The sequence below is a fragment of the Protopterus annectens genome, chromosome 2.part0 (assembly GCF_019279795.1).
Source record: "Protopterus annectens isolate FY-2018-M chromosome 2.part0, PAN1.0, whole genome shotgun sequence".
NCBI classification, from domain to species: Eukaryota; Metazoa; Chordata; order Ceratodontiformes; family Protopteridae; genus Protopterus; species Protopterus annectens.
The window spans coordinates 888,953,024-888,979,728 of NC_056728.1; the positions used below are offsets into that span (position 1 = coordinate 888,953,024).

General features: G+C 39.0%; 1 protein-coding gene across 2 annotated transcripts in view; it reads right to left on the reverse strand.

Annotated features, from left to right (window-relative positions):
* SLC4A4 (solute carrier family 4 member 4) overlaps positions 1-26,705 on the reverse strand; it is a 1,959,050-nt gene that overhangs the window by 625,886 nt on the left and 1,306,459 nt on the right. For both annotated transcript variants that reach the window (XM_044061142.1, XM_044061141.1), the window contains 2 exons: positions 22,137-22,294; positions 6,789-6,876 (listed from right to left, as the gene is read on the reverse strand). In XM_044061142.1, coding sequence (XP_043917077.1) covers positions 6,789-6,876; positions 22,137-22,294 — 246 coding nt within the window. The remainder of the gene's footprint in view (positions 1-6,788; positions 6,877-22,136; positions 22,295-26,705) is intronic.

Consider the following 26,705-nt stretch of genomic DNA (forward strand, 5'->3'; position numbering starts at 1 on the left):
GGATTCAGGTTACTGGCTAAAGTTCTTGCCACTCCTATAGTGCCTTTTTTAGGCAAGGTTCAAAGGACAAAACCACCACCATAACAAATACAAGCATGCAAAATATGAAGGTAATGCTACTCAATGCTAGAAGTCTAAACCTCAAAATGCACTCTCTTGAGGCACTCCTAAAAATGGAGAACATTGATATCTGTGCAGTAACTGAGACCTGGTTCAAGGCTCCAGAGAGCACCCCTGAAATACCAGGCTATAACTCTTACCACACTTTTCGGCCACCAAACCAAGACCGAAACACTAAAGGTGGAGGAGTGTCCATATTCACCAAGGATATTCACACCTCCAGGCTAGTTACCCAACACAATGCATCTGAAATTCTCCAGGTGCAACTAACACTTGGTAAGACTACAATCCAAATTGTAGCTCACTACAGATCCCCCACCATGCCCCAAGATTCTCACTACACCTTTCTAAACATACTGGAAAATATTAAGATATAACCAAACACCTTAATACTTGGTGATTTCAACTACCCTGCCATTAACTGGGAAAACTATTCAGGTACCAACACCTTTTCCCAACGGTCCTTGGAATTCATAAATTCCAACGCCCTGGATCAACTAATCCATTGTCCCACCAGGGGCTCCAATATCCTAGACCTGGTCTTTACCAACATGGGAGATAGATGCTCCACACCAGTGGTCACCCCTTCATTAGTCAGGTCTGACCATAAGCAAATCACCCTTGACATCCACATCCCACCCCCACCCCCCCAGTAAGGAAACCTCTGTAAAACAACTTCTCCAAAGCCAACTTCATGCTACTCAAGTCAGAAGTGGCACACTTCATGACACCCATGCAGATAGGAGCTAAAAGTGTGACTGCTGAATCCTACACTAAGGCACTGTATGAGCACATCCACTCATGCATGAATCATGCCACTCTAAATAGAACCAAGATGCTCTCCTCCAAAAAAAGGAAGCCAATTTGGTGGTACCCTGCCATAAACAAACTAAACAACAGAAAGAAGAAACTGTTGCAAAAAAGAGGAAAATCCCAGGATGCGAAAAACTCCCTTACCAGCCTCAGTAAGAAGCTGAGATCCCTCATAAAATCCTCCAAATCTAGTTATGAAAATAAAATTGCCAAAGATTCCAAAGACAACCACAAGGCATTCTATAGTTATGTCAAGAATCTAAATGGCAATGCTCAGATCTACTCTGAGCTACAACAGAATGGCACTAAATATACTGATCCTAAGGATATTTCCAATGTCCTGGCAGATCGATTTAGTGCCAACTTCATCCCCCCTCTCACCCCCTAAAGGGACCATCTCAATACCAAAAGACTGCCAAAATCTGGTAATCATGGCCACACAGGTAGAAACCGCACTCTCCAAAGCTAAGAATACAGCATCCATGGGACCAGATGACATCCTGGGCTGTGTACTATATGAACTACAAAATTAACTGGCACCTCACCTGAGTGTCATGTTTAATCATAGCCTCACCTCAGGCTTCATGCCCACTGAGTGGCATGCAGTTGCAGTTATCCCACTCTACAAGGGGGATCCACCTTGGATCCTGGGGACTACTGTCCCATCAGTCTGATGAGCCTGATCTGCAAGGGATTGGAACGCATTATCATGGAACTTATAAACAAAGACACTGGCAACCTTCAAACACTGGACCCCACCCAGTTTGGGTTCATGAAGTGCCGATCTTGTCTCCTGAATCTGATTGACTTCTTCGAATCAGTTTACAGAGCTGTGGACAAGGGTAAGGTAGTCCACACAGTCTATCTGGATAAACCATGGATAAACTTACTAAGCTGGGCATAAATCCCTACGTCACTCGATCGTTTGCCAACTGGCTTACTGACAGAACCCAGACTCCAAATCCATCTCCAGACAAGTGACAAGTAGAGTACCTCAGGGTTCAGTCATGGGACCACTCTTGCTTGGCATCTACTTCTCTGAAGTACAGGCCAACACTAAGGGACTCTGGCTGACAAGGTTCACAGATGACTGCAAACTGGGAGCCATTATTGAATACCTAAATTATGTGGATATTCCACAAAAGGGCCTTACAGAAACAGATGCTTGGTGCCAGAGCCATGGGCTCAAGCTTAATGTCAAGAAATGTATAGTTATCCCCTTTTGGAAAAACCATGTACCCATGAATTACCACATAGGTGGCAGTACACTAAACACTGAAAGTGTGATGAGAGACTTAGGGAAACAGGTGGACAGTGGTCTCACCTTCGATAACCACATCGCCACAACAGTCAGGAAATCCTTCTATGTGGCACACTCATCACTAAGGGCTTTTCATCCAGACAAAAGGAGGTCATTGTCCCACTGTACTCATCCTTCATTAGACCCATTATAGAGTACAATGCCCCATTTGGTATGTACCTCACAAGACATCTGCAAAAGCTGGAAAGGCCACAGAAATACCTCACCAAAATAATCACAGACCTAAAGCAGATGTCCTATGCTGACCATCTAAAGAAACTCCAGCTATACTCTGTGGCATATTGTCTACTCAGAGGCAATCTCTGCTTAACATACAAGGCCATGTCAAACCCTGAGCTGTTGGACATGCTCCACTTAAAGAAATTCCAATCCCTCAGAGCCACACGCTCCAGGGATCTAAACCTTGTCATCACATTGAACAAAACATGCTGGAGGGATAGGTTCCTGACCCAGAGACTCCCCATATTCTAGAATAGACTGCCCATACATGTCAAGCAGAGCGCCTCCTTGGCCTTCTTCAAAAGGAACCTTGACGATTGGATGGGAGATAGGAAATTCACCCCTGGGATCACGTCAGTCGCCCTGCTAGACAGGGGTCCAGGGAATTAAATATTGCGGGAAGAAATATCCAGGGAATTGTTATGGCTAGGCTTGTATAGGCCCTAGGGCCAAAAGCCTAGTACCAACCTATGAACCTATGAACCTATAAGCTGTACCCAGAAGGAACAAGTGCATGGCAAATTCCAGAAACAATCCCACATTGTGGAGCCATAACATCAGCAAGCTTTATAATAAAAGGAACAGAATTGTGAGCAAAAGTAAGAAAAGCAATTCCAGAAATGTTACAGCCCTTGGTACTAAAATAAACAACTTGGGAGCTTAATAAAAATCAACCAAAGTCAATTTTGAGGCTAAAATAGCTACCCATGCCAAAGACAATCATTGGGCATTGAATACTAATGTTCGTAATCTCAAAAGCACAAAGCAGCAATGCACTGAGCTGATTGTGATCTATGTTACCTATGCTGAGATTGAAGATATAGCTAATCTACTGGCTAATAAATCTAGAGTAAACTTTATCTCTTTCTCCCCTCTACCTGGCCATCAAGATATACCTGAAATTGGCTCACCTCCAGCTATCACACAAGTCCAAGTCCTAAAAGTGCTATCAAAACCTGTCCCCCTCTATTAATCTCACAATTAAATCTAACAATGGCACCCTTATCTCTCCTGACCAAACTACCAAACTATTGGGTATTACAATTGACAACCTTCTAAAATTTGATTTTCACATCAACTCCACCATAAAATCAACCAATAGAAAACTAGGTTCTCTTTACAGAATTAAAACTTTCCTAACCCCTGAAGCAAGAACTACCATAGCAAAAACGCATCTTATCTCCACTCTACTATATGCCTCCCCCATCTATACTAATCTATCTAAACATAACATTAATAAGCTCACTACAGCCTACCACAACATTGCGAGATTTGCCACTGCCTCTCCATATAAAACACATCACTGCCTGAACCTCTCCAACCTAGGATGGCTTGAATTACCTCACCTAATACAGTACTATCAGCTTACAATTTCCCACAAAGCTCTTTACCATCCTGAAAACATACCCATGCTCTCCACCCTTATAAAACCCTACAACAACTTAAAAACCTTACGCTCTTCCAATAAAATACTGATTCAAACATCTCTTGCAAAGAATACAGCAGGTGACTCCATATTCTCCAACTCAGTTGGTAAAATCTGGAACCAACTTCCTCTTGACATTTTAGTCCAGACCTCCACTTCACTATTTAAGACTAAACTAAAACTCTTTCTTACTAAACACTGGCTTTGCTCTTGTATCAATCCTAGTTGAGCTAGCTCATCTCACATCTCCTATTCTCCCCTTCATCTCTCATACTTTTTCCTACATCTATTTCTTCAATCTAAAATATTTGTTTTCCCTTTGACCTGAAAGTTTATTATCTTAACTAGTTAACTATATTTCTCAAATAACACTCTTCTTAACTTTTCTTAAAAAAGAACTAAATTCTTCTCTCCCTTTTCTTCCCTTACCATACTTAAACTTTTTCCTTGTCTCTCTATCCCTCCTTTTTTGTAACTTTCTGAAATTGTTATTACTGTCCTCCTGACTTGTTACTTATATCCTTCTTTTGATTTTTCAACCATTGTTAATTTTTTTAAAATTATTACCATGTAGTAGATAGTGGAGCTTTTCTCCTCGGGCCTCCACTGAAAATGGACTTGCATCCAGTTGGACTAGCCCGGTTAACAAATGTAAATAAATAATAAATAAATAAATAAAAAATATTGCATCAATAGATCCTGACAATATCCCTGAATGCTTCTTAAATAGCATGAAGAGTGACTTAGCCACACCCCTAACTACACTATTCAGTTTCAGCCTTCATACAGGTTTTGTACCAAGTGAATTGAGAAGAGATACAGTCATTCCCCTGCATTAGGGAAGACCTCCACAGACCCATACATTTATAGACCCATAAATATGACCAGACTCATATGCAAAGCCATGGAAAGACTTATCCTGGAATTAATCGGGACATAGGGATCCTCCAAACACTGGAGTCATCTCAATTTGGACTGATCAAGATGTGGTCATGCTTACTCAACCTAGTAGATTTTATTGAAAGAGTCTCCAAAGCAATATATGAAGGCAAAATGGTATGCATAGCATACAATCACCTGGCCAAAGATTTTGACACAGTTCCACACCCAAGCACAGTAGAGAAGCTACATAAACTGGGAATAAACTTCCATGTCACCTGCTGCACTGCCAACTGGCTCCCAGATAGAACACAAATAATCAAAATAGGGGAAGTTACCTCCACAAAGATACTGTTGAAAAAACCAAGTAGCGTACACGAGACAGGATCACCAAAAAGTTATTTGATTAAACGCACTTTATTGAAATCAAGCGTTTTCGCCTCGGGTATGACTGTTTTCATATGGTTATACTTTTTACATGGTCACTGAACCAAGATACATGTATCTAAGGAAGTGACATCATGTTGCTTAGCAAGGGTTTAAATTTTGAAAATGTTGGCGCTTTCTTTTTGTATTTTGAAGAAGCTTCTGCAGGGGCAGAGGTGAAAATGCTTGATTTCAATAAAGTGCGTTTAATCAAATAACTTTTTGGTGATCCTGTCTCGTGTACGCTACTTGGTTTTTCCACAAAGATACTAGTCACCAATGGAATCCACCAGGGCTTTTGTAGTGGGACCTCTCCTGTTTGGCATCTACTTTTCTGAAGTAAATGCCAATACGAATGAGCTCTGGCTGACTAAGTTTGCAGATGACTGCAAGCTAGGAGCAGTCACTGAATCTCCAAATGACTTAGACATTCTGCAGGAAGGTTTGTCTCAAATAAATAAATGGTGTCAACATCATGGACAGAAACTAAATACCAAAAAATCCTTTGACAAGTCATCTAACCCAGGAAACTACCACACTGACAACACATCCCTAAGAGTTGACCCAGTTCTTTGGGAATTGGGAACTTATGTGGACAGTGACCTAACTTTTGACCAACATGTACCTATTGTAAGAAAGGCCTTCTATACTGCATAGCTTATAAACAAAGGGATTGTGTCTAAATCTATGGATGTCACTGCCCTCCTTTTAATTAGCTCTCATTAGACCAATCATTGAATATAATGCCGCCTTTGCCATGTATCTGTCAAAACACATGCAAAAACTGGAACACCCACAGTGATACCTTATTGAAAGGATTCAAGGTCTAATCAACATGTCCTACGTGGACCGACTCAAAACCCTGTTCCTATACTCAGTATCCTACAGGTGACATGTCCGGCATACAAGGCACTCTCTGTCCCATTACTGATGGATTTACTGCACATCAGGAAATTAAATGGCATCATAAGTACTCGGTCTAGGAATCTAAACCACTTCTGCAACATCAACAGAACTATTTGGAGGGACAGGTATATTTTGCAGAGGATACCACTGCTATGGAAAAGACTCATAAAACAAAATTCATCCCAGTTCATCTTCAAGCATAACTTAGATGTACAGATGGGAAACAGATAATTTACTCCAGGACAGCTCCCTTTACTACTAATGGACAGAGGCAGCTCCAAAATGCTTTATCCCATGCATGTGTTCCCTCAAATTATCTATGGTATGATCTCAATTATTCTCATTAGGGGTAATATATAAGTACTGACAATGGGATGGGTAAGGTAAATCTATAATCAAATGGGAAAGGTTATTTTGAGCAGAAAAAGGGAAACTGACTAGGCTTAAAATAGTCCACAAGGGCAGCTAGCCTAGTACTTACCCATGAACCTATTTGAGTAAATTTTGGAGTTTTCATCTTACCCAAAACAGCCAGAACATTCTAATCCTCATTACCTGTTGTTATCTTTACATGCCTACTTCTCTAAAGTACAAAACTCACAGAGTATTATTATTCTGCAATAGTTACCTAATACTAACTTTGAAATATTTGTCAAAAAATAAAATGAATTTCCTTACCTCATCAGACATTAAAGTAGCAATGGCTCTTCCAATTTCATGATATGACTTGGACTTGCCTTTGGGCCCCAGAAGAATAAATAGGAATCTGAAAGAAAAACAGACTGTCTTAATTGCAAAGCAATGTATGCTTACTTTTACTTCATAAAAGGATAAAGCAAGACTAGATGGAAGCATAAGTGGTACTGACACATCTGGAAATCATGATGTAACACTTGTATTTCATGAGGCACCTTTTTAAATGCATTATTTATTTAGGTAGGTAGGTGGTTAGATAGACTGGCCACAGAGGTCCATTTACAACCACTGCCTTTTTACAAAGGCAGGAGCTCTGCCCTAGAGCCTAACTCCGTGAAAGTTTTCACTGAGAACGTTATTGTGCAGTGTAAGCAGTTTAAGATAAAGAATCTTGTTGTGTATTAACTTTAATGTTTGAAATGCATGCCTGCCTTACGCTAGAAAGTGGCTGTGACATTCCCCACAATGAAATAGTCCTTGCATTAAAGGACCACTTATTATGATGGCCACTGCCATTTCTCTTGACCTGTTGATTACACTGTATATACCAGTTACCTAGTCACAGTAGCTTCCTGATTTCGGCATTCAGTAAATGAAAGAAAACCTGTTCTACTTAGTTCCTCTTGTTAATCACTTTGTCCGGGCTAAAACTGATTGCTCTTGGTAATAATTGATCTGGGGGGGTGGAAGGGTCACTGTAGTAGATTGTATTGCTAAATATCTCCTCACTATTGTCTCCTCTTCCACTCAGTCACTATCTTCCTTCACAGAGCAGGTATGTGCAATATGTTATTACATTTCTATTTGTTCTAAGACTGTCTAGAATAATGAAAATACCTCGGCAGTGTGCAATATTTGCATAAATGTCATTCTTCTAATGCACTGATTAATTCACTGCATGTTTACTAAGTGATGGTTTTATATTGGTTTTATATTGCGCTTATTAGTGTAGTGCTGTCTTCTGCTAATTGTCTCTATACAGCTCTACGCACTCTGTTACTGTGGTTCTCTAACAGTGTACCTCCTGCTAATATTCTGACCTTACATTCATTAATACCGCATAATCTCTTGCTCTGACTGACTACGGTCGGTCCTTTCTCCATCTCTAGGAATAAGGATAAATTCAGTGCCTCCATATAATATTACTGTTTAGTGCAGATTTTTCTCTCTTTTTTTTTTTCTTTCCTTTCTGAACTTGTGGTCACTAGGTCCAGCCGCAACTCCAAAACTGCAGAAGCACTGCCACAAGGCCCAACTCAACAAATGTTTTCACTGATAATATTGCCATTGTGCAGTGTAAGCAAGTTTAGCATGAAAAGCCTTGCCAGGTATTAACTTTGTCCATTCAAATAACGTGCCTGCCTGTGTTGGAAAGTGGCTCTGACATTCCCCTCAAAGGATCAGTCCTTCCACACTGTATATGCCAGGTATTTATTTATTCCTTTGTTTACCAGCAAAGTCTGACTGGACACAAGTCCCATTTTCAGATGAGGTGAAGGGAGGATTTTACAGAATGAGTAGGACAGTTACACAAGATTTATATAATAAATGTACATGCATACATGATTAATTAGTAATGATATGACAGTTAATGAAAAAATGATAAATGTACATACATAGAAGAGTAAATGAACATGCATACTATAGTATAGTAATCATATGACAGTTAATGAAAACATGTCAGGTAAAACAAGAATACTTTAAAATATTAGTTATTATCAAGTTTATAAGAGTCTGGCTATTTTCAAATGGAATAAGCTGTAAACAGATATTGAGTAAGAGACAGTGACATGACTATAGGATGAAGAGGGTTACAAATTATGAAGGAGTATTGAGGAGGTCCAGGTAAAAGGGAGACAGAGATGGTAGTGGAGATGGGTAGATGACAGTTACAGATTGCAAAGAAATAGATGTATTATGGCCAGCTACATAAAGAGTGGTAACAATAAGCATTTGGAGATTATCCAGGAACATCACATGTACAGAGCTGGCAACTGAGTAGGTAGGACTTTAGTTGAGTTTTAAATGATTATAGGGAGTATTCTTATCATATTCCTAATGGGATAGAATTCCAGGATTTAGTGAGATGGTGGGAGAGTAGTGATTTTTCAGAAGAATTGTTGGGTTTGGATCCATGTTATAGGTATTTTTTCGATGAACGTAGTGACCTGGAGAAATATATTTGTATGAGGCTGGAAATGGATGGACAGTTGTTAGGTTTGGACGGTTGGCAGTAAATCATGCCATTTTTTCTATTAACATTGCTCAAGTTTGTTTAGCAAGGTCACTTAGATGTTGTTGAGGATGAGAGTAGAATATGTTAGACTAGGCAAAATGAGGGAAAATGCATGTGTTTTCTTATAGTGTCTGAGAGGAAGGGTTTGGCTCTACAGACAGTATATAGTTTTTGGTGTAATTTTTTCACTATATTTTGGATGTGTGTATCAAATTTTAGATTTTGATCTACATAGATGCCATTCAATTTAGTACGTCAGACAAGTTTGATTTTTGCTTGGTTGGGTGAGGTAACCAAGATGGAGGTTTTATTGATTGATTGCTGTTTGGGAGAAATAGGATTAATTTACTATTATTTTTTATTTTTTGGATTAAGGAATACCTAGGCAGATGTCAGCCAGGTTTCTATAGAGGAGTATGACTCCTGGGTAAGATCTTGTAGCTTGTTGATGTTTCTGGAGCTAACAGATAGCTGTGGAGTCATCTGCATACTGCACTAAGGATGCAGTTTTACAGAGTTTATGTAGGTCACTGAGGAAGATGCAATAGAATTTAAACGGCAGATGTTTTTGTACTATTTTTAAACATTGTAAAATTATTGTATTAAAATGTTTTTGTAATACATTGAAGCTTTTCTCCCTGGACCTTCTCTGAAAATGAACACCTAACCAGTCAGACGTTCCCAGTAATCAAATGTCAATAAATGAATAAAATATATGTAGTACAATAAAGTTCAACACAATAACAATACAAAGATATCTATAACTACAGAGACAAGAGTGCATTAATATTAGAAGTACAATGAGTCATTTGTAATATTTAAGCTGTAAGAAATAACTTCTAGCTGAGCTCTGGAGTAAAGTTAACAGACAGCTGTTGAGGTGGAAAAGTGACTTAAGGGGAATTACACTGCTATTTTGAGCTGTGTTTGCAGAACCACATAGGTTCTGAAAAGGGATTAAGTCTGATGTGTTCTACATTGAGGTTTGGTAAAGTGCTTTTATTTATTTATATTTACTTATTGATTTTATGTTTTATGTTTTTTAAGTAGCATATCAAATGCTGAATGGAAAGAATTACTAAAAATACTTTGAAAAAATGTTGCAAATAGCCTATGCAAATACCTAAGCCCCAAGACTTGTTTTGAAGCAAGTTAAGATGGCTTTCATAGCATTACTTTGTGGAAGGGAGTTCCACACGAGGGGTATCCTAAAAAGGAATTAACTATGGAGGATACATGTTGGAAAGTAGTTAGGGTAGACTGTCCTTCAGCGAAGGAACAAAAGGATCTGTTGTGTTTTTTTTTAATAAGTTTGGTGGTTAGAATAGGGCAGTGGATCAGATACTGGACTTTGCAGAGTGCAACTTGATAGGCTATACCAGTGTATACCAGTGTAGCAGCTTAGTAAGTAAGAGGTTTGTTTTAATGAAGAAGGTACAGAGACGTTCTTTCTTTATGATGCCACAGTGAGAGGTTGTGATAAGGCAAGTGCAGTGGTGTTAGCAGAAGTGTTATAGGTAATGGGTAAGGCACAGTTTAGGACTGGTGAGTTGTAGCTAATTAACAGCTTTTCAGATTCCTTGGATTATCTCAGCTGGAACTACTTCACTGGTTTTATCAGAGTAAAGCAGCTTGTGGACTGAGCTAGTGCTAATCAGCTGAACTTAGGAGAGATAATTAATCATTTAAATTAGGGACAAGGTACCGGTTTGCTTGTGATTTATCATACAGTTAGCTATGGTAATCTAGCCATAAAGCTAAGGCTACTGCAGCAGTGATTAATATGACGAACATAGTACAGCAGTGTAATAAAACGTACTAGATGTTTAAATAGTCGCAGCTGCAGTAGCTGCTCCTCCCTCCTTCCCCCTTGTTTTTGGTATGTTTTTTAAGCCACGGTGTGGATTTACTGTTCCAAACATAGTCCTTTCAGGGCTCAGCCTTCCTCTTTCTGCTGGCAGAAAAGCTCTGAAGAGCTTTGCACCCAAACTATTCTTTTAGTATGCTCAGCTTGAGCTGCTTGACAGTTTGGTCACATGGAAGGTGCCCTGAAACTTTGGAAGCAGGTCTTCCATTACATCCTTGGCAGTATATAACTCATATAGCTAAGGCTACTGCAGCAGTGATCATTTGAACATGTACTGTTATGGTAAGTTCAATTTACACAACTGTACTTTTTTGTTCTTAGTGCAAACACCTGGGCTCACAAGCTGGTGCAACAGCTGCTTCTGATGAAGTCTGTATTGCACAAACCAAAAAGTCCTTACTTTATGATATGTATTGAAGTGAAAATCTGAAGCCTTGTTACATCAGGAAAGCTTGGGTATGCTTTCACTACATGTGCAATTTGCTGGAATTGGCACCAGTATGTAATAAAAACAAATACAGAAACATGTTTAGTATTCTGAGCATAAAGGTATTGGTACTGAGTGCTTCATGTAAAATTTGAAAGCATAACTGCTCTAAAAAATACTATGCTGTTACAACATTACCACAATCAACAGAAGATGCTGGAGGGACAGGTTCCTCACCCAGAGACTGCACATGCTCTGGAATAGACTTCCCATATATGTCATGCAGAGCGCCTCACTGGCCCTCTTCAATAGAAATCTTGATGAATGGATGGGTAATAGAAAGTTCATCCCGGGATCAGTCCAGTGGCTCTACTTGATAGAGGCACTGGGAACTAACGCTGGGCAGCAGGATGCCAGGGCACATCTATGAGTTAGGCTTGAAAGGGCTCCAGAGCCATTAGCCTAGTACACACCTATGAACCTATGACCCTATGAACCTATGGATACAAATGCATGTTTCACGTGGCTTTCTGACAAAACATCACATTGATATCCGAATATTACATAAAGCAGGTATATACCATACACCATCTTCATCAGATATAATTAATCTGTGCGTGTGTCTGTGTGCATTTAAATCAGAAACATTAGGACTTCTACTTATGTATGCGCCTTGCTGCTCTGCTTTCTCAAGTAACTATGTTAGTTACTTAACAAGTTGAGTTAAACAAGCATTATGAAGCTGATCAAGAAAAGTAACAAAATTAGCTTACCAGTGAACAGCAACAGTTTCCCCAAGTCAGAGGGTATGTGTATGTGTGTGTGTGTGTGTGTGTGTGTGTGTATGTTTATGTGTACAATTGCCTCCAAACACAAGCTTAGTGCAACCAGCGTTATTATTGTATGAACACTGTTTTCAGCAGTTACATGTGCTAAAGAGAGAGCGATAATCTAAGACAATATAATGGAACATATTGATACACTGGGCAGCACAGTGGTACAGTGGATAGTTTTGTTGTCTCACAGCAAAAGATTCCCTGGTTCAATTCTTGGCTGGGGAGCCTTCTCTGCAGAGTCTACATGTCCTTCTTGTGTTCGTGTGGGTTTCCTCCGGGTGCTTCTCCCATAGTCCAAAGAAATTCAGCAGTTGTATTGATTACTCTAAATTGGCCCTAGGTGTGAGTGTGTGTGTCAGTGTGTGGTGTGGAAGAACTACCGCAGCAGGCCTAGCCACCTGGTGGTGCAAACCTTGGCTCTAGATGATTGTCACTGTTGAAGGGACACCTTGACACCATGTGCAAAAATGAGAAAAGGGTTGCGGATGGATGGATGGAGCATATAACTGCAGGCCACTTAACATAAGGAGCTGGTGTTCTTTTTTCAGCATTGTACACAAAGTTAACAAGTAGAATGAATATTTTCACAACACATTGTTTTTTTTTTTGGGGGGGGGTGGATAAGGAATGTAATGCTACATGACTGTGTTGTTGATCAGATGTCTACTAGGCTAAAGATATAACCAACAAAAGCACCATTAAAGCACTTTCAAATAAAGTGTCATGCAAGCAATAATGCACAACAGGGTGTGTGTTATTGAGAAAATAATGCCTGCCCAGGGGTGGTTTGAGGCCTCTACAACCCTGGGAGGCCATTACTTACACAATAAAACACACCCTGGAGAGCATTGTTTTGCTTAGAGAATAGGCTATCTGTTAAATTGTTTTGTATTCCTTTTTTTTTAAATTACTATATACATTTTAAATATTGTTGATATAAAATAGTTCCTCCACCTAATGTTTCTTGCTGTCTACACATTCTCTCTCTCTGTCTCATACCCACACACCCACAGAGAGAGATCTCATACCCGCACACCCACAGAGAGAGATAGAGGGCGATCAGTCAGTGGCTGCAGCAGTTATTTAAAATCAAGAGGTTTGCATACGTCTGAACCTCTTAGCTCAAATCTGGATAAAGCCTAAGATAATGGGAGGACAAAGGCTCAAGATTAGGGACAGATTTTAAATATTGTTCTTATAAATCTAGAAAGTTGTTAGAATAACAGGATTTATGTTACCATGCATTTCTGAAGAATGTGAAGTCAGAAACTCAAATGTTACTGTTTACTGACTTTAGCCTCCAGTGATTTGCCAGCAAACTGCAAATTTTACAAGGAACAGACCAAGGAAAAAAAAAAAACTGAGGCAAAAAATCTTGATATTCTGCAAAACTCTGGCCAGTTGTGAGGTATACATTGGCATTATTAACTGAATTAAATTGTGTGTGTTTTTAAATGTACACTGCTTGTCAATGTGTGTGTGTGTGTGTGTGTGTGTGTGTGTGTGTGTGTGTGTGTGTGTGTGTGTGTGTGTGTGTGTGTGTGTGCTTGTGTTTCTGTACATTCATGGCTTATGTGTTAAACAATAAAAAGAAAACTGCCTTAATAAATTGGATTAGAATCCTTAGACTTCTACTCTAACACAAAGCCTGCATGCTTTTATATCAGTGTTCAGTTGCTGCAGAATCCTGAAGCTCACATTTCAAGAATGGAATGTATTAAGTTTACAGACAATGAAGCCCCTACTCCAGCTGCTATAGCTGCTACAGAAAGCAGTAGGAAGTGATTACAATTACAGTTGGCAAGGGCTGTAATGTGTTTACTAGCACACATTTCACTTAAAAAAGAAAACTACTGCATTTTCTGGAATGCTCATAGTTTATGAATATGAGACGTACCCAGCGATAATTCTTAGAATCTTTACCAAATGTAATCTCAATATAATATCTGTTTGGCCACATTACAATAAACCCGTAAGCAAATAGGTTGCAAGTCATTCACTCTCTGCCTCAGCAGCTGTGTTGTATATACATTTGACAGTGATCCTAACATATTATGTATGTGAGGTACCATTTGGTAGCTCTGTATGCATGTTTATTTTGAAACAATAGTAAATATTAGACAGTGGGAAGTATATACTCAAACTAAACAATGAAAATACATTGCACAATCTAATCAAATGACATCTCTTTGTCTTTCTTATATTACAGCATCCTGATCCGCAACAAACTATCCTATGTTTTTATATTTATCCACTTTATTAAGCATTATAGTGCAAAGACAAGGTCTCCACCTGTGGTTTCTGCTTTTGTTAGCACATAGGATTCAGGCTATTTGATGCTCACAAAGTTGCTTCCTGTAGTTCAGGGTCAGATTACTTCAGTCTTCATTCTTTACTGCATGACTCTGACCAACTCACAACTAGTCAGTGTTCTGGGGCACTGATCTCCCAAACTGCATGCCTAATAGCTACCTATGAATGTATTGCATCTTATACCTCAGGCAATATAAATCTTCCATGGTAATCTGTGCCATGCCTTTTGAGCCAGAAATTATCTAGTCCTCCTTAAAGAAGAAGTAATCCTGGTGATATGCACAATAAATGGTTCCTCAAATACCAGGTTTAAGGACCTAAACCTTTGGCATGACAGCTTAATATCCAAATATGACTCCCCAGATCTGAAACAAACTTCCACTACACATCAGAGTAGTAGTACTCCAGCCATCTTCAAACCTAGATAACTATATGGGAAGCCTCAAATTCTGCCCATAATCTATTCTGTACTGATAACCTTGAGACAGGTAGGAACTTTGGAATATGGTTCATTGGCTAGGCCCGTAATTGTCTTTGCACTGACAGCCTAGTACGTAACTATGAACCTATTAGCAAAAAATTCTTTACTGTGAAACAATACTAACAATCAGAACACAGTTTTCCTGGAATATGCACACTGGACCAAACCAAACAAAAAACTTTGAATGGAATGGTATTAGTTCAGCCTATAACTTTTATTCTCTGGTTTAGCTTCAAGTGCAGCTTGTGGAAGAAAATTATATAAATTGATTATGTTGACGTATAAAATTGGTATCTTTGATCTTGGAAAAAAACAGACAAGTCACTGTCCATTCCTCTATCAGTACTCAGTATGTATCCCTCTCTCTCATACATGCACACAACACACAGCACATAACACACACACACACACACACACACACACACACACACACACACAAACACAAAACATCCGTTTTGTACTTTTTGTCGCAGTGGTGTAGTGTCATGACAAATTGTTACCAATGTGTAAAGTTTTTCATTAGCTTTTATTTCATTAAAATATTATGTCAATAATCAGCTGTTGGAGTCCAAAAATAAAACAGTCTGCTGCAAGATCAGTTTAATGGCAAGACAATTAAGAAAAAAACTTGGTGAACAATGACAGTAGTAGTGTTTTCCAGACTAAAATCAAAGTGGTTGCAAAACAGAAAAATGTACTTTGATTTTGATCAAAAAACTAACCTCAGTAAGAACACTAAGAGAAACTCAGCAATCATCCTGCACATACATTTCCCTGATCTGTAAATGCCAAAACTGCATGTAAACATCACTGCTTTGAAGCTCCTACTACTGAATACTGCTGCCTGCACAATCCTACCTGCAGTACAGCAATGTGTTACTCTGAATGTGCAGTAAACATACTCATAAAAGAAAACTGCATCATACAGCTAGTCCTCACTTTAATGATGGTGTAAAAATATCAGGTAGATGGCTATAGGATAGATTTGCAAAAGAAATCTATTTAACTCTATGAAAACTTCAACTTGAATGAAAAAAATCCCAGTGTTTATCTGAACAAATTCCATAAGCATAGGTCGATGCTTCCTGTACCACTCTTCCTTATCATAATCATCCCCGGAGTCACTCCAGCTGAATGTAAAGAATTTCTTCAGACATTAAAACAAGTGTGCATTTACAGGACATATGGCACTGGTGGCACTGTCCAACTATATACGTAGATTTATTCCACTGTCTTCCAGAACTCTGAAAAAGCAGTTTGCTTGTTTTACCCCAGTATAATCTCGCTCAAACTTTGCATCCTAATTTCACAACTCTGTATTTGTTTTCTCCGGTTCCAACTATACCCATACCATATCAGTCTTCATATGTTTATTCAATACTACAGGGCTATCCCGACAAGATTTGATAATAAAAAAAAATAATAATAAACAATACATTTAATATACTGGCTGTGTAGTGACCCATATAAAACACTAAATGAACATTAAATATATTAAAAAATATGCCAGAAATTACTATATATCTATGTTATATTGTTATACTAATCATCTTGCAGTTTTTTGTTGATGTGTTTATATACTGAGCTGTTTTAATTAGTGGCAAATATCTGTAATACTTGAAAAAAAATTGCACAAGGTCTCCACAAAACAATCATTGACTTATTTTCCGGTAAAGAAAGTGTAGTCACATGATTAATAAAGTTTTTTAAGGTTAGTTTTTAACAGTTTTAGTGAAAAGCTTTGTTTAATTTAATTAGGATGTATATAAATATGCACACTTTACTGTTTTAGCCCACATCTGATGAAATAGTGTGAAAAAAAAACGTAATTTGCAACGTTAATGTAGTGTATCGGTTGCTATTAAATGTATTGTACTTGGACTGTCTTGAGCTTTATTGTTTCACCTTCCAGGGTCTACCTTCAAATATCTGTAATAACCATTTGCCTTATATTTTAAACTTGGTTGTAGACCTCTTCTAATTGGACATGCAATGAAAATGGACCACAACCAAGCTGGGCAGCTCAATAATAAATAAAATAAAATAAAAGTTAATTACCTTATAATAAAAAGTTACTCTATAAATATGCAACACTAATTTTGATTACAATCAGGAAGTATTTCTCTTTTACATTTCTTCACTGTTGTCAACTCTATGTGGCACTGCCTCTGTTTGAATCTAACTAGATTATTAATACCTTACTGCTTCCCTTACTCATAGATTGCTTAACAATAACTGCAGGTCTATGCTTGCACATTGAAAAAACATTGCGAATGGTTACTAATCCAATGTTAAACAGCAAAAGTTTAAAGTTCCAAACATGCTTAACAGCAAAAAATAATTCATTGAATGGCTATAGGTGGTCAACAACCAGGAAGTACCACAATGCATAAGGTAAGCGAAGGGGAACTTTTTAAAATTTGTCCTATTCCCCACTGGAGTGCGATCTTGGAGTTGGTTTATATAGTTATGGGGGTGTGGGGTACAGCCACCACATTGTGGGGTGTGGGGGGAGGAGGGCCCCGCCTTGGTTACGTTTGTGATGTTGGCCAACTATGGCCATTCAATGAATTTTTTTTGTTGTTGTTAAGCTTCTTTTGAACATTACACTTTCACTGTTTAATGTTCGATTAGTAGTGGTTTGCTGTAATGTTTTTTGATGTGCGAACACAGACCCAATAACTGCAGGGGAGTGCCAACGTTTCTTAAGATAATCAGGGTTAAACATTTTTCTTAAAGGCAACAAAAGTTCTGACATAGCAAAAGACTGTGAGTGCTACAAAACTTCTTTTAAGCGTTTAGCAGCGGACCATGTGACTCATTACCTACTTATTAATGTTACACTTAATCAAACTGTCTGGGGTGACACAGACTTGAAGCCTCATGTCATGAGAAGCCATATTGCACAAAACATACAAGAATTAATAGCATAATTTGTTCTGTACCATGGTTAATTGAGAGATAGTATACAAACTGCTAACACACTGTGAGATCAAATTAGGTCACTTCAGAAAGGATTCCATCTTATCAATACGTAGGTGAACTTTAAATGTTAAATAATAAATAAAAGGATATAAAAGGTGAAGCACCTTCATGGGGGTGTGATGTCATTTAAAATGCACAAAAATGTTTGCAAAAATGACATTCACTCAGTGATCATGTGAACAGACGTCCTGAGCTCTTTCTTTCCAAGATAATGGTCTGCGGTTCAGCTTTATGTGCAATACATGAGGCAAAATTCTGTTTGTACTTCAAAGCACTTAACATTACATATAGAGGTACTGCAAGCTTACAGACAATATAAGGGCACTTATTTTTAAAGAAATATATATATATATTTACTGTTCATACCTCTGTCCATAACATAAGCATTTGGGACAGGATAACATCCACACTGCCCAAACTGTAAGTCCTTGCTCCCTCTCACAGCAGCACCCAGACACTAACATGTGTCACCTGATCCCCGGCTGTAAGACCACTACCACACATCTCCATGTTAGAATACTGCTACATGCACTGCATGTCACTCTGCATGCATTATTCACATGCATATTGTTGGGGAGTTCTGTCCTCCGTATCTAAATGACAGTTAACAGTATGATGCACAATTACATACAGCATGTACAGCTGTCTCTGGGAAAAGGCAAGTCTTAATGGGTTTTCGGTAAAAAAACTAGAAGGATAGACAGATAGACAGACAGATGGATGATAGATAATGAGCATAACTTCAACAACAAACAAATAGTAAAAAAATGCTTTGCACTTCATCTTTAAGAGTCCAAATAAATCTTTGTTATCATTGCTATTTTATCTGAGTGTCAAGGATCTAGCTACCATATTGTTTACAACCCTTACATAGTCATATGCAGATAATAGTTCAGTATTTAGGGAATGAGGATGCTGACTGCTGTTTTTACAAATACCACACAGTACATTTCTTCAGTGTTGATGCTTCCTTAACACAAGCCATTTTCAACCCAGATATAAAGACGTCTATTATTTCCAAAATTTGTTAACATGTTAAGTATTGGTTTATGCTGTACAGAGTCAAAAAGGTTAGATGCATCCACATACATAAAGTCAGCAGGAATATCACTGCCAAATGCTTCCGTGACTTTTCTGTAAAAATTCGACTGATTAATTAGACGTGATCTTCAGTGGCAAAATCCATATTGTTAACATACAGATGGACAGTACTGCCAAGGGTCATGATGAAATCAAAACAGTTATATAAGTTACAAGTTAAAATAATAGCTCTACAACTGTTAACATCATTTAATGTCACCATTAGGAATACATATGAAAATGTTTTTCATGAAATATCAGGGACACATATATTCACCGGTGTACATGAAATAAAATACACACACACAGCTTCATAAGTTTCCCAGCTAAGTGCTAGGCTAGCTGTTCTTGCAGACCACTTTCCCTTTGTGCTCAAATTAATCTGTCCCACTAGGTTAAAGATTGGCCTTTATCATCCCATAGTTCATAATTATATAACACACCTAATGAAGGTAACTGGCATCATACCACAGATAATTTGGGGAGACCCATGCATGGGATAAAGCATTTAGCAACTGCCTCTGTCCATTAGTATTACAGGGAGCAGTACTGGGGCAGTTTTCTTTTTCCCATCCATAGGTCCAAATTGTACTTGAATATGGACAGAGATGAACTTTTGCTTTATGTGGGTGGGGAGTCTGTTCCAGAGCAGCATTGTCCTGTGTGAGATATACTTGTCCCTCTAAACCATTCTGTTGATGTTATAGAACAGGTTTGAGTCCCTAGACATAGTATTTCTGATGTCATTTGGCTTGCTGATGTGCAGTAATTCCATCAGTATTGGGTCTGAGGATGCCTTGCATGCCAGACACAGGTCACCTCTTAGCAGTCTGTAGTATACAAAGTATAGTGACAGAGCTTTAAATCTAACCATGTAGGACATCTTGTTTAGGCCTTGCATCTTTTAGTAAGATATCTCTGTGGGCATTCCACTTGTTGCTGAAGTGGGCATTATACTCAATGACTGGCTTAATAAGAGCTGAGTAAAGTGAGACAATGGCATCCCTAGATCTAGACACAATCACTTTGTTTATAAGCTGCACAATTTGGAAGGACTTTCTTGCAACAATGGACTCATGTTGGTCAAAGTTAGGTCACTGTGTACTTAAGTTCCCAAATCTTGAACAACTGGATCAGTTCTTACGTTTGTATCGTCAATGTGACAGACTTCCTAAAGGATACAATAATGCGTTTTTTGGCATTTAGTTTCAGTCCATGCCTTTGGCACCAGTTATATATTTGGGACAAACCTTCCTGCAGGATGCCTACTTTATTTGGGGATTTAATGACTGCTCCCAGCTTGCAGTCATCTGCAAACTTAGTCAGCCATAATTCTTTCTTACTTGTTTTTACGTCAAAAAAGTAGATGCCAAACAGGAGAGGTCCCAGCAGATAACCTTGGGGGAACTTCCCATATTTTGACCTCTTGCATCCTACCTGTGTATGACATAGTTGTTTATTCCCATAGTAAGATGGAATCCCATATCTTGCATAAAAATTACCATTTAGATTATCCAACCCCAAGGAAGAATCACAACATGACCTACTTAGAGCCCTTAATATTAGCTCCAACACTGCTGATCATGCAGTGGTGTGAATCAAGTCTGGGCAGTGTTTAGGCTTCCTTGTCCATTCACTCCAATGGTGTATGGAAGGCACACCACACTCAGTGCTTTCACTTCTCTAACTTACTCGCAGTACTGAATCTGCGGTATTCAGTGCTACCACTAATCGCATCAAATGTGAGAATGATATTTCTGCTGAAGAAGAAATGCACAAACCTACTTTTCTTGTTCAGGGGAAAATATTTTCTCCCATTTAATGCTTCTAGGTTACAGCTCTAAGCAGATAAGAATGTCATACATAGTTAATTAACTGCCAGTAGGTGTTAATGAGTTAGGCCCACCTCTCCTCCTACTTTCAGGTACATTTCAGACTTGGTAGCATTTGTTACAGTTGCATTAATTACTGTCCTATGTGAAAATGTGTTCACTAAGACATTGATTTATTAAGGTGACATCAGTGATGGGGTGATCATTAGTTTTCTCATTTACAGCTTTATTTTGATGAGTTGTAACATGATTATAAAAATGAGTTTTATTCACTGTAAATTATGATAGATATACCTTATTTTTTGCTTTGAAATCCCTGTTTTTTCCCTGAGGTATACATTCAGTGTGTGATGACAGTTTTTATTGCTCTGTGATGTAAATGTTTGATAAATATACCAACAGTGTTGTTTCTTTTCAAGTAATTTCTGTAAAGAATCATTATACCACCTTCTTTTTTTGTCAAAATATATCTTCTATAATCTTATTTAGTTTACTATAAAATAATGTCAATGGCAATGAAAAATCCATGGCATTTAACCCCTTTGATAATTTCCATGTTCCTAGCTTCCTATTTATGTAAAACACTTCATATAATTTTTGCAACTTTATTCTTATTAAAATCTTTAGTTCCTATTTGCCAACATACAGTAAGAATATCTGAACTAATGCCTCCTGAATATAAATTCTTCCTATTCTGATGTCATTATTTACCCAGATAATATTTGTTGCATTGTTTCCTGGTTGTTATCTTTTTTTCTCGTAGCTTGGGGGTAGCCATATCTGATGGCATGATTAATTAAAAGCTTGTCAGACTAGTTCAATGAACTAGGGCCCTGATTCTGAAAGACTTACTGTCAGTGTAAGTGACCACTTACACTGAGAGCAGGTCTTTTGGAATCTGGCCTCTGGTATTAGCCTGTTTATAGAGAGGTCTTACACTGAAGTAAGTCACTTAAACTGAGAGCAAGTCTTTCAGAATCATAGCAGACTTATACTGAGAGCAACTCTTTTGGAATTTGGCCCTAAGTGTTGACCAGTATTATCCCAGGGCAACTCAGTTTACAACAAGCTAGCCCTGTTTGCAAGAGTTATTAGAAAAGCATAAACCACATCTTTTAATTTTGGGACAATACTACTAAAGTACATAAAGCACATTCAATTGCTTTAACCTCTTTCATTTTTATTATGCTGTTTTGATTTTGCTTCCAATGTAATCTTTAATTCACATTTCTTTTTCTGCAGTGTTGTATATTTATGCTGTAATGTTTATTACCTGGTAGGTACAGGTACCTCAGTCAGAGCCCCCAGCATAACTGCTTGTTGAAGACGCACAAAAGCAATGAAGGGGTTCTCCAAGAAATCCACCTCGCCCACCAGTACATTAGAAGCCTCTGCATCCCTTGGAATCTTCTTCATAAACTTATTTTTGAGCTGTATTAGAAAACAACACATTGGTCTGATTAATTCATGATAATGACATATTCCATAATATACTTTTCAGAGTCATGTAATAGTAACTTTGACCTTGTGAGAACTGTGGTGGGATTAGCATCATCTACATTTACAGAAAGTTAGCCAGCATGCTTAGCAATACAAACAACAGCAATAATGTACAGACATAGTGGGCCTACAAGCTACACTGAGTAATATCTATCCCTTGCACTTAAGTTAAGTTAGTAATTCAGGCCTGTGTCTGCACTTTGCTAGTATATCGGCAGCTGTTCCCCACACCGGGTGCTCAGAATCTTGTTCCAATACTGATGCTGTAATGCATCACGAGGGGTGCAGTACTACATGGATGCCACCCTCTGAATAAGACACTACACTTATAGCCTGTCTCACCCGGGGGTGTTTGGGTACAATTTAAAGACCTGTATACTAAAGACCGGTACTTGACAGGGAGAAGCAAAGGTATTTTCCCTTTGTCTTGAGCAAACCACCCAGTCAGTATAAGTGTCATCTTGGTCCTCTCCTAGATAAGTGCCATAAACTCAGTAAGCTCAAACTAGCTAACAAAATAAATAATTAAATGCATTCTCACTGTAGATGATTCTATTTATTAAAGTAAACTTTGCCTCATGGATAGCTTGACGGCATGCTCCGAGTGTTAATGCAGTAAGTAAGTTACAGTGCTTCTTAGAAAAAAAAAGACAAAAAATGTAGTTTCTAGTTCATATGAAAAATAGAAAGCAGTTGTACTGAGCATTTTGAGTAAGTATGTTTTGGAGTATTGTTATTGTAACACAGCAACAACTAAACAACGTACTTCCAACAAGAAAGCAAATGCAGTTGTGCCAAAGCACTGTGAAAATTCTGGTTCTATTATTCACCTTAGTCCTCACACCACACAAAGAATACTGGGCAGCCAGTTTTATACCCTTTACAATTTTACTGCTGCACTGTGGTTTTGACTACCTCGTATCTTCACAGTGAGAAGAACTGCTAGATATTAGCATATAATAGCAATATCCCTGGGTCTGACCCCATGTCTCTGATAGATGGAGACAGAGTAATGCCCAAGCTAAGGTACCCCCAATACATAACCTAGAGAAACTTCCTGTTTAACTGTGTTGCAGGAATATTAACTGAACTGGAAGTTTTGACTCTGTTCTTCTGTCAGTGCTTGCTGAATTTTAGTATTTGTTAGTAATTGCAGCTGTGGGGGTAGCCACAGTCTTTGATTTCCTGTCCTTGCCTATTTAAGTGGTAAAGTTTGAAATATTTTCTGCTTAAAAACCTCAGCTTTGGCCTGCTAAGATCTACCTGTATTCAACTGGACGTATAAGAGAATTTAAGTACCTTTATCTGCACTTTTTTTCAAAAAATACAGTATTTAAATTGATTTAACTGTGCTGCAGGAATATTAACTGAACTGGAAGTTTTGACTCTGCTCTTCAGTTAGTCCCACCCACCCTCCTTGTTTTTGTTTTGGTGTTAATCTTAATGGCCTTGAAACTGCCCGCCCCTCTTGTAAATTTGTGTTTGGACACTCCTTCTGGGCCCATCTCATTTGCTCACTCAACTGAGTGCAGTGAGATCATATTCTGATTTCAGGAACTCCTACTGTGTACAAAGAGAGCATCTGGAAAGCAGAAAAAAAAAATTAAGCTTGTTTCCTGCCTTTCCTGTTAAGTGGTATAGACTGTTTGTAGGCTTCTGAGCCCCCAAGCCCTTCTGTGTTGGAGGGAAGCCTTCTAGCTTAGTTTTTTTTTTTCTTACAACTAGCCAGTTTTCTAGTTTCAGCCATCAGATCTGTTTCTTTGAACTCAGCACTTGTTCAGAACTCATTGTAAGCACTACATAAGCTGCAAATTACTACAGCACTCAACTGTCCTCACTTGTCTAGTGGAAAGCAGTTTTTAGTACTTAATAAATAAGCACCTATCCAGGCATGTCTAAGGGTCAGCTCCGGGTGATTTCTCCTCTCTACCTGATGAATCTGGGCATCTTGGGGCAATGCAGCAATTACCTCATGTACACAGACAACCCTCTCCTCCTTCCACCCAACACTACAACCTGTGAGAGATGCACTTATATAGCCAAACTGGAAGCAAAACTCTCTTCACCCAAGGCTGGACTAGACAGTCAAGAGGAGAAGGTAAACACTTGCACCACACCACACTCATCACATAGTCCCTCAAAACCTACACCACCAAAACACACACATAGAAACACAAAACACATACCTACATTCGCGGAGACTCTCAATAAAAACCTGCCCAAGCAGCAGGGACATCCAAAGCATAAACGCAAGCAAACTCCACCCCCCAACACAACCCAAATGACACATAGCCCACAAACTCAGTGTGCCACTCAACCACAGCCCATAAGGCATAACAACATACCCAACATTCTAGTCATAGGTGACTCTATAGTCAGGCACACTGATGTTCCACTCACTAGACTAAACAAGGAGAAAGTTACTGTCAGCTGCCTGTCAGGTGCCAGGATCCGCCACATAATGCATGCACTCAGGTCACTCCACAATAAGTACAAATATGACACTGTCATTGTCCATGTTGGTGTGAATGAACTGAGATGTACCTCCCTGGACTACATGAAAAGAGACATGGAGGAGCTCTCCGATCTTGTATCCCAGGCAGGTATGACCCTAACCCTGAGTAGCATCCTGCCATCACCCAGAATGATACCACTGTACAAGGACAAAATGATTGACTTCAACAATTGGCTAAGCTTCTGGTGTCATTCTAAGGGGATCCAGTATTTGTCTGCCTGGGACGACATGATCGACAGTCTACGATGCTTTGCCAGAGATGGCCTGCACCTATCCCCCTTAGGATTCCGGATACTGGCTAAGACTCTTGCAACCCCTATACTGCTTTTTTTAGGCAAGGTACAAATGACAAATTCACCACCATAACAGGTACAAGCAAGCAAAATCTGAGGGTAATGCTACTCAATGCTAGAAGTCTAAACCTCAAAATGCACTCACTCGAGGCACTCCTTAAAATGGAGAACATTGACATCTGTGCAGTGACAGAGACCTAGTTTAAAGCTCCAGAGAGCACCCCTGCATAACCAGGCTTCAATTCATACCACACCTTTGGGCCACCTAACCCAGAAAGAAGCGTGTCCACATTCATTAAGGATATCCACACCTCCAGGCTAGTTGCACAGCATAATGCATCTGAGATTATCCAAGTGCAACTAACTCTGGGCAAGACCGCAATCCAAATTGTAGCTTGCTACAGACCCCCCACCATGCTCCAGGATTCACACTCCTCATTTCTTGATACACTGGAAAGTATTAGGGTACAACCCAACACCCTAATAATGGGTGATTTCAACTACCCCCACCATTAACTGGGAAAACTACTCATGTACCAACTCTTTTGCTCAACGTTTTCTAGAATTCATAAATTCCAACACCTTGGATCAACTTATTCACACCCCCACCAGGGGCAGCAATATCCTAGACCTGGTCATTACCAACATGGGAAACCGGAGTTCCACACCAGAGGTCAATTCCTCGTTGGTCAGATCCGACCACAAGCTAATCAGTCTAGACATCCACATCCCACCCCCAGCCCCAATTAGGGAAACCATTGTAAAAAACTTCTCAAAAGCCAACTTCACACTTCTTAAGACAGACGTGGCAAACTTCATGACATCCATGCAGACAGACAATAGAGATATGACTGCCGAATCCTAAACAAATGCACTTTAAAAGCACTTACACGAGTGCATGGATCATGCTATCCCAAATAGAACCAAGATGTTATCCTCCAAAAAAAGGAAGCCAATCTGGTGGTCCACTGCCATAAACAAACTCTACAACAGAAGAAAGAAACTGTTGCAAAAAAGAGTAAAATCCCATGACTGGAGGAACTCCCTGGTCAACCTCAGTAAGAAGCTGAGATTCCTCATAAAATCCTCCAAAGCTAGTTACGAAAACAAAATTGCCACTGACTCTAAAGACAACCACAAAGCATTCTATAGCTATGTCAAGAATCTAAATGGGAACACTCAGATCTGCTCTGAGTTACAGCATAATGGCAGTAAATATACAGAACCAACTGATATTGCCAACATTCTAGCAGATAGGTTCAGTGCTAACTTTACCCCCCTCTCACCCCCTAGAGGGCCCATCTCTATACCGGAAGAATGCAAAGTTCCTATAATCACAGCTGCACAGGTAAAAAACACACTCTCCAAAGCCAAGAACACAGCATCCATGGGACCTGACAATATCCCAGGCTGCGTTCTACACGAACTACAGAATGAACTGGCACCCTACCTAAGTACCATGTTCAATCATAGCCTCACCTCAGGCTTTGTACCCACTTAATGGCACACCGCGACAGTTATCCCACTCCACAAA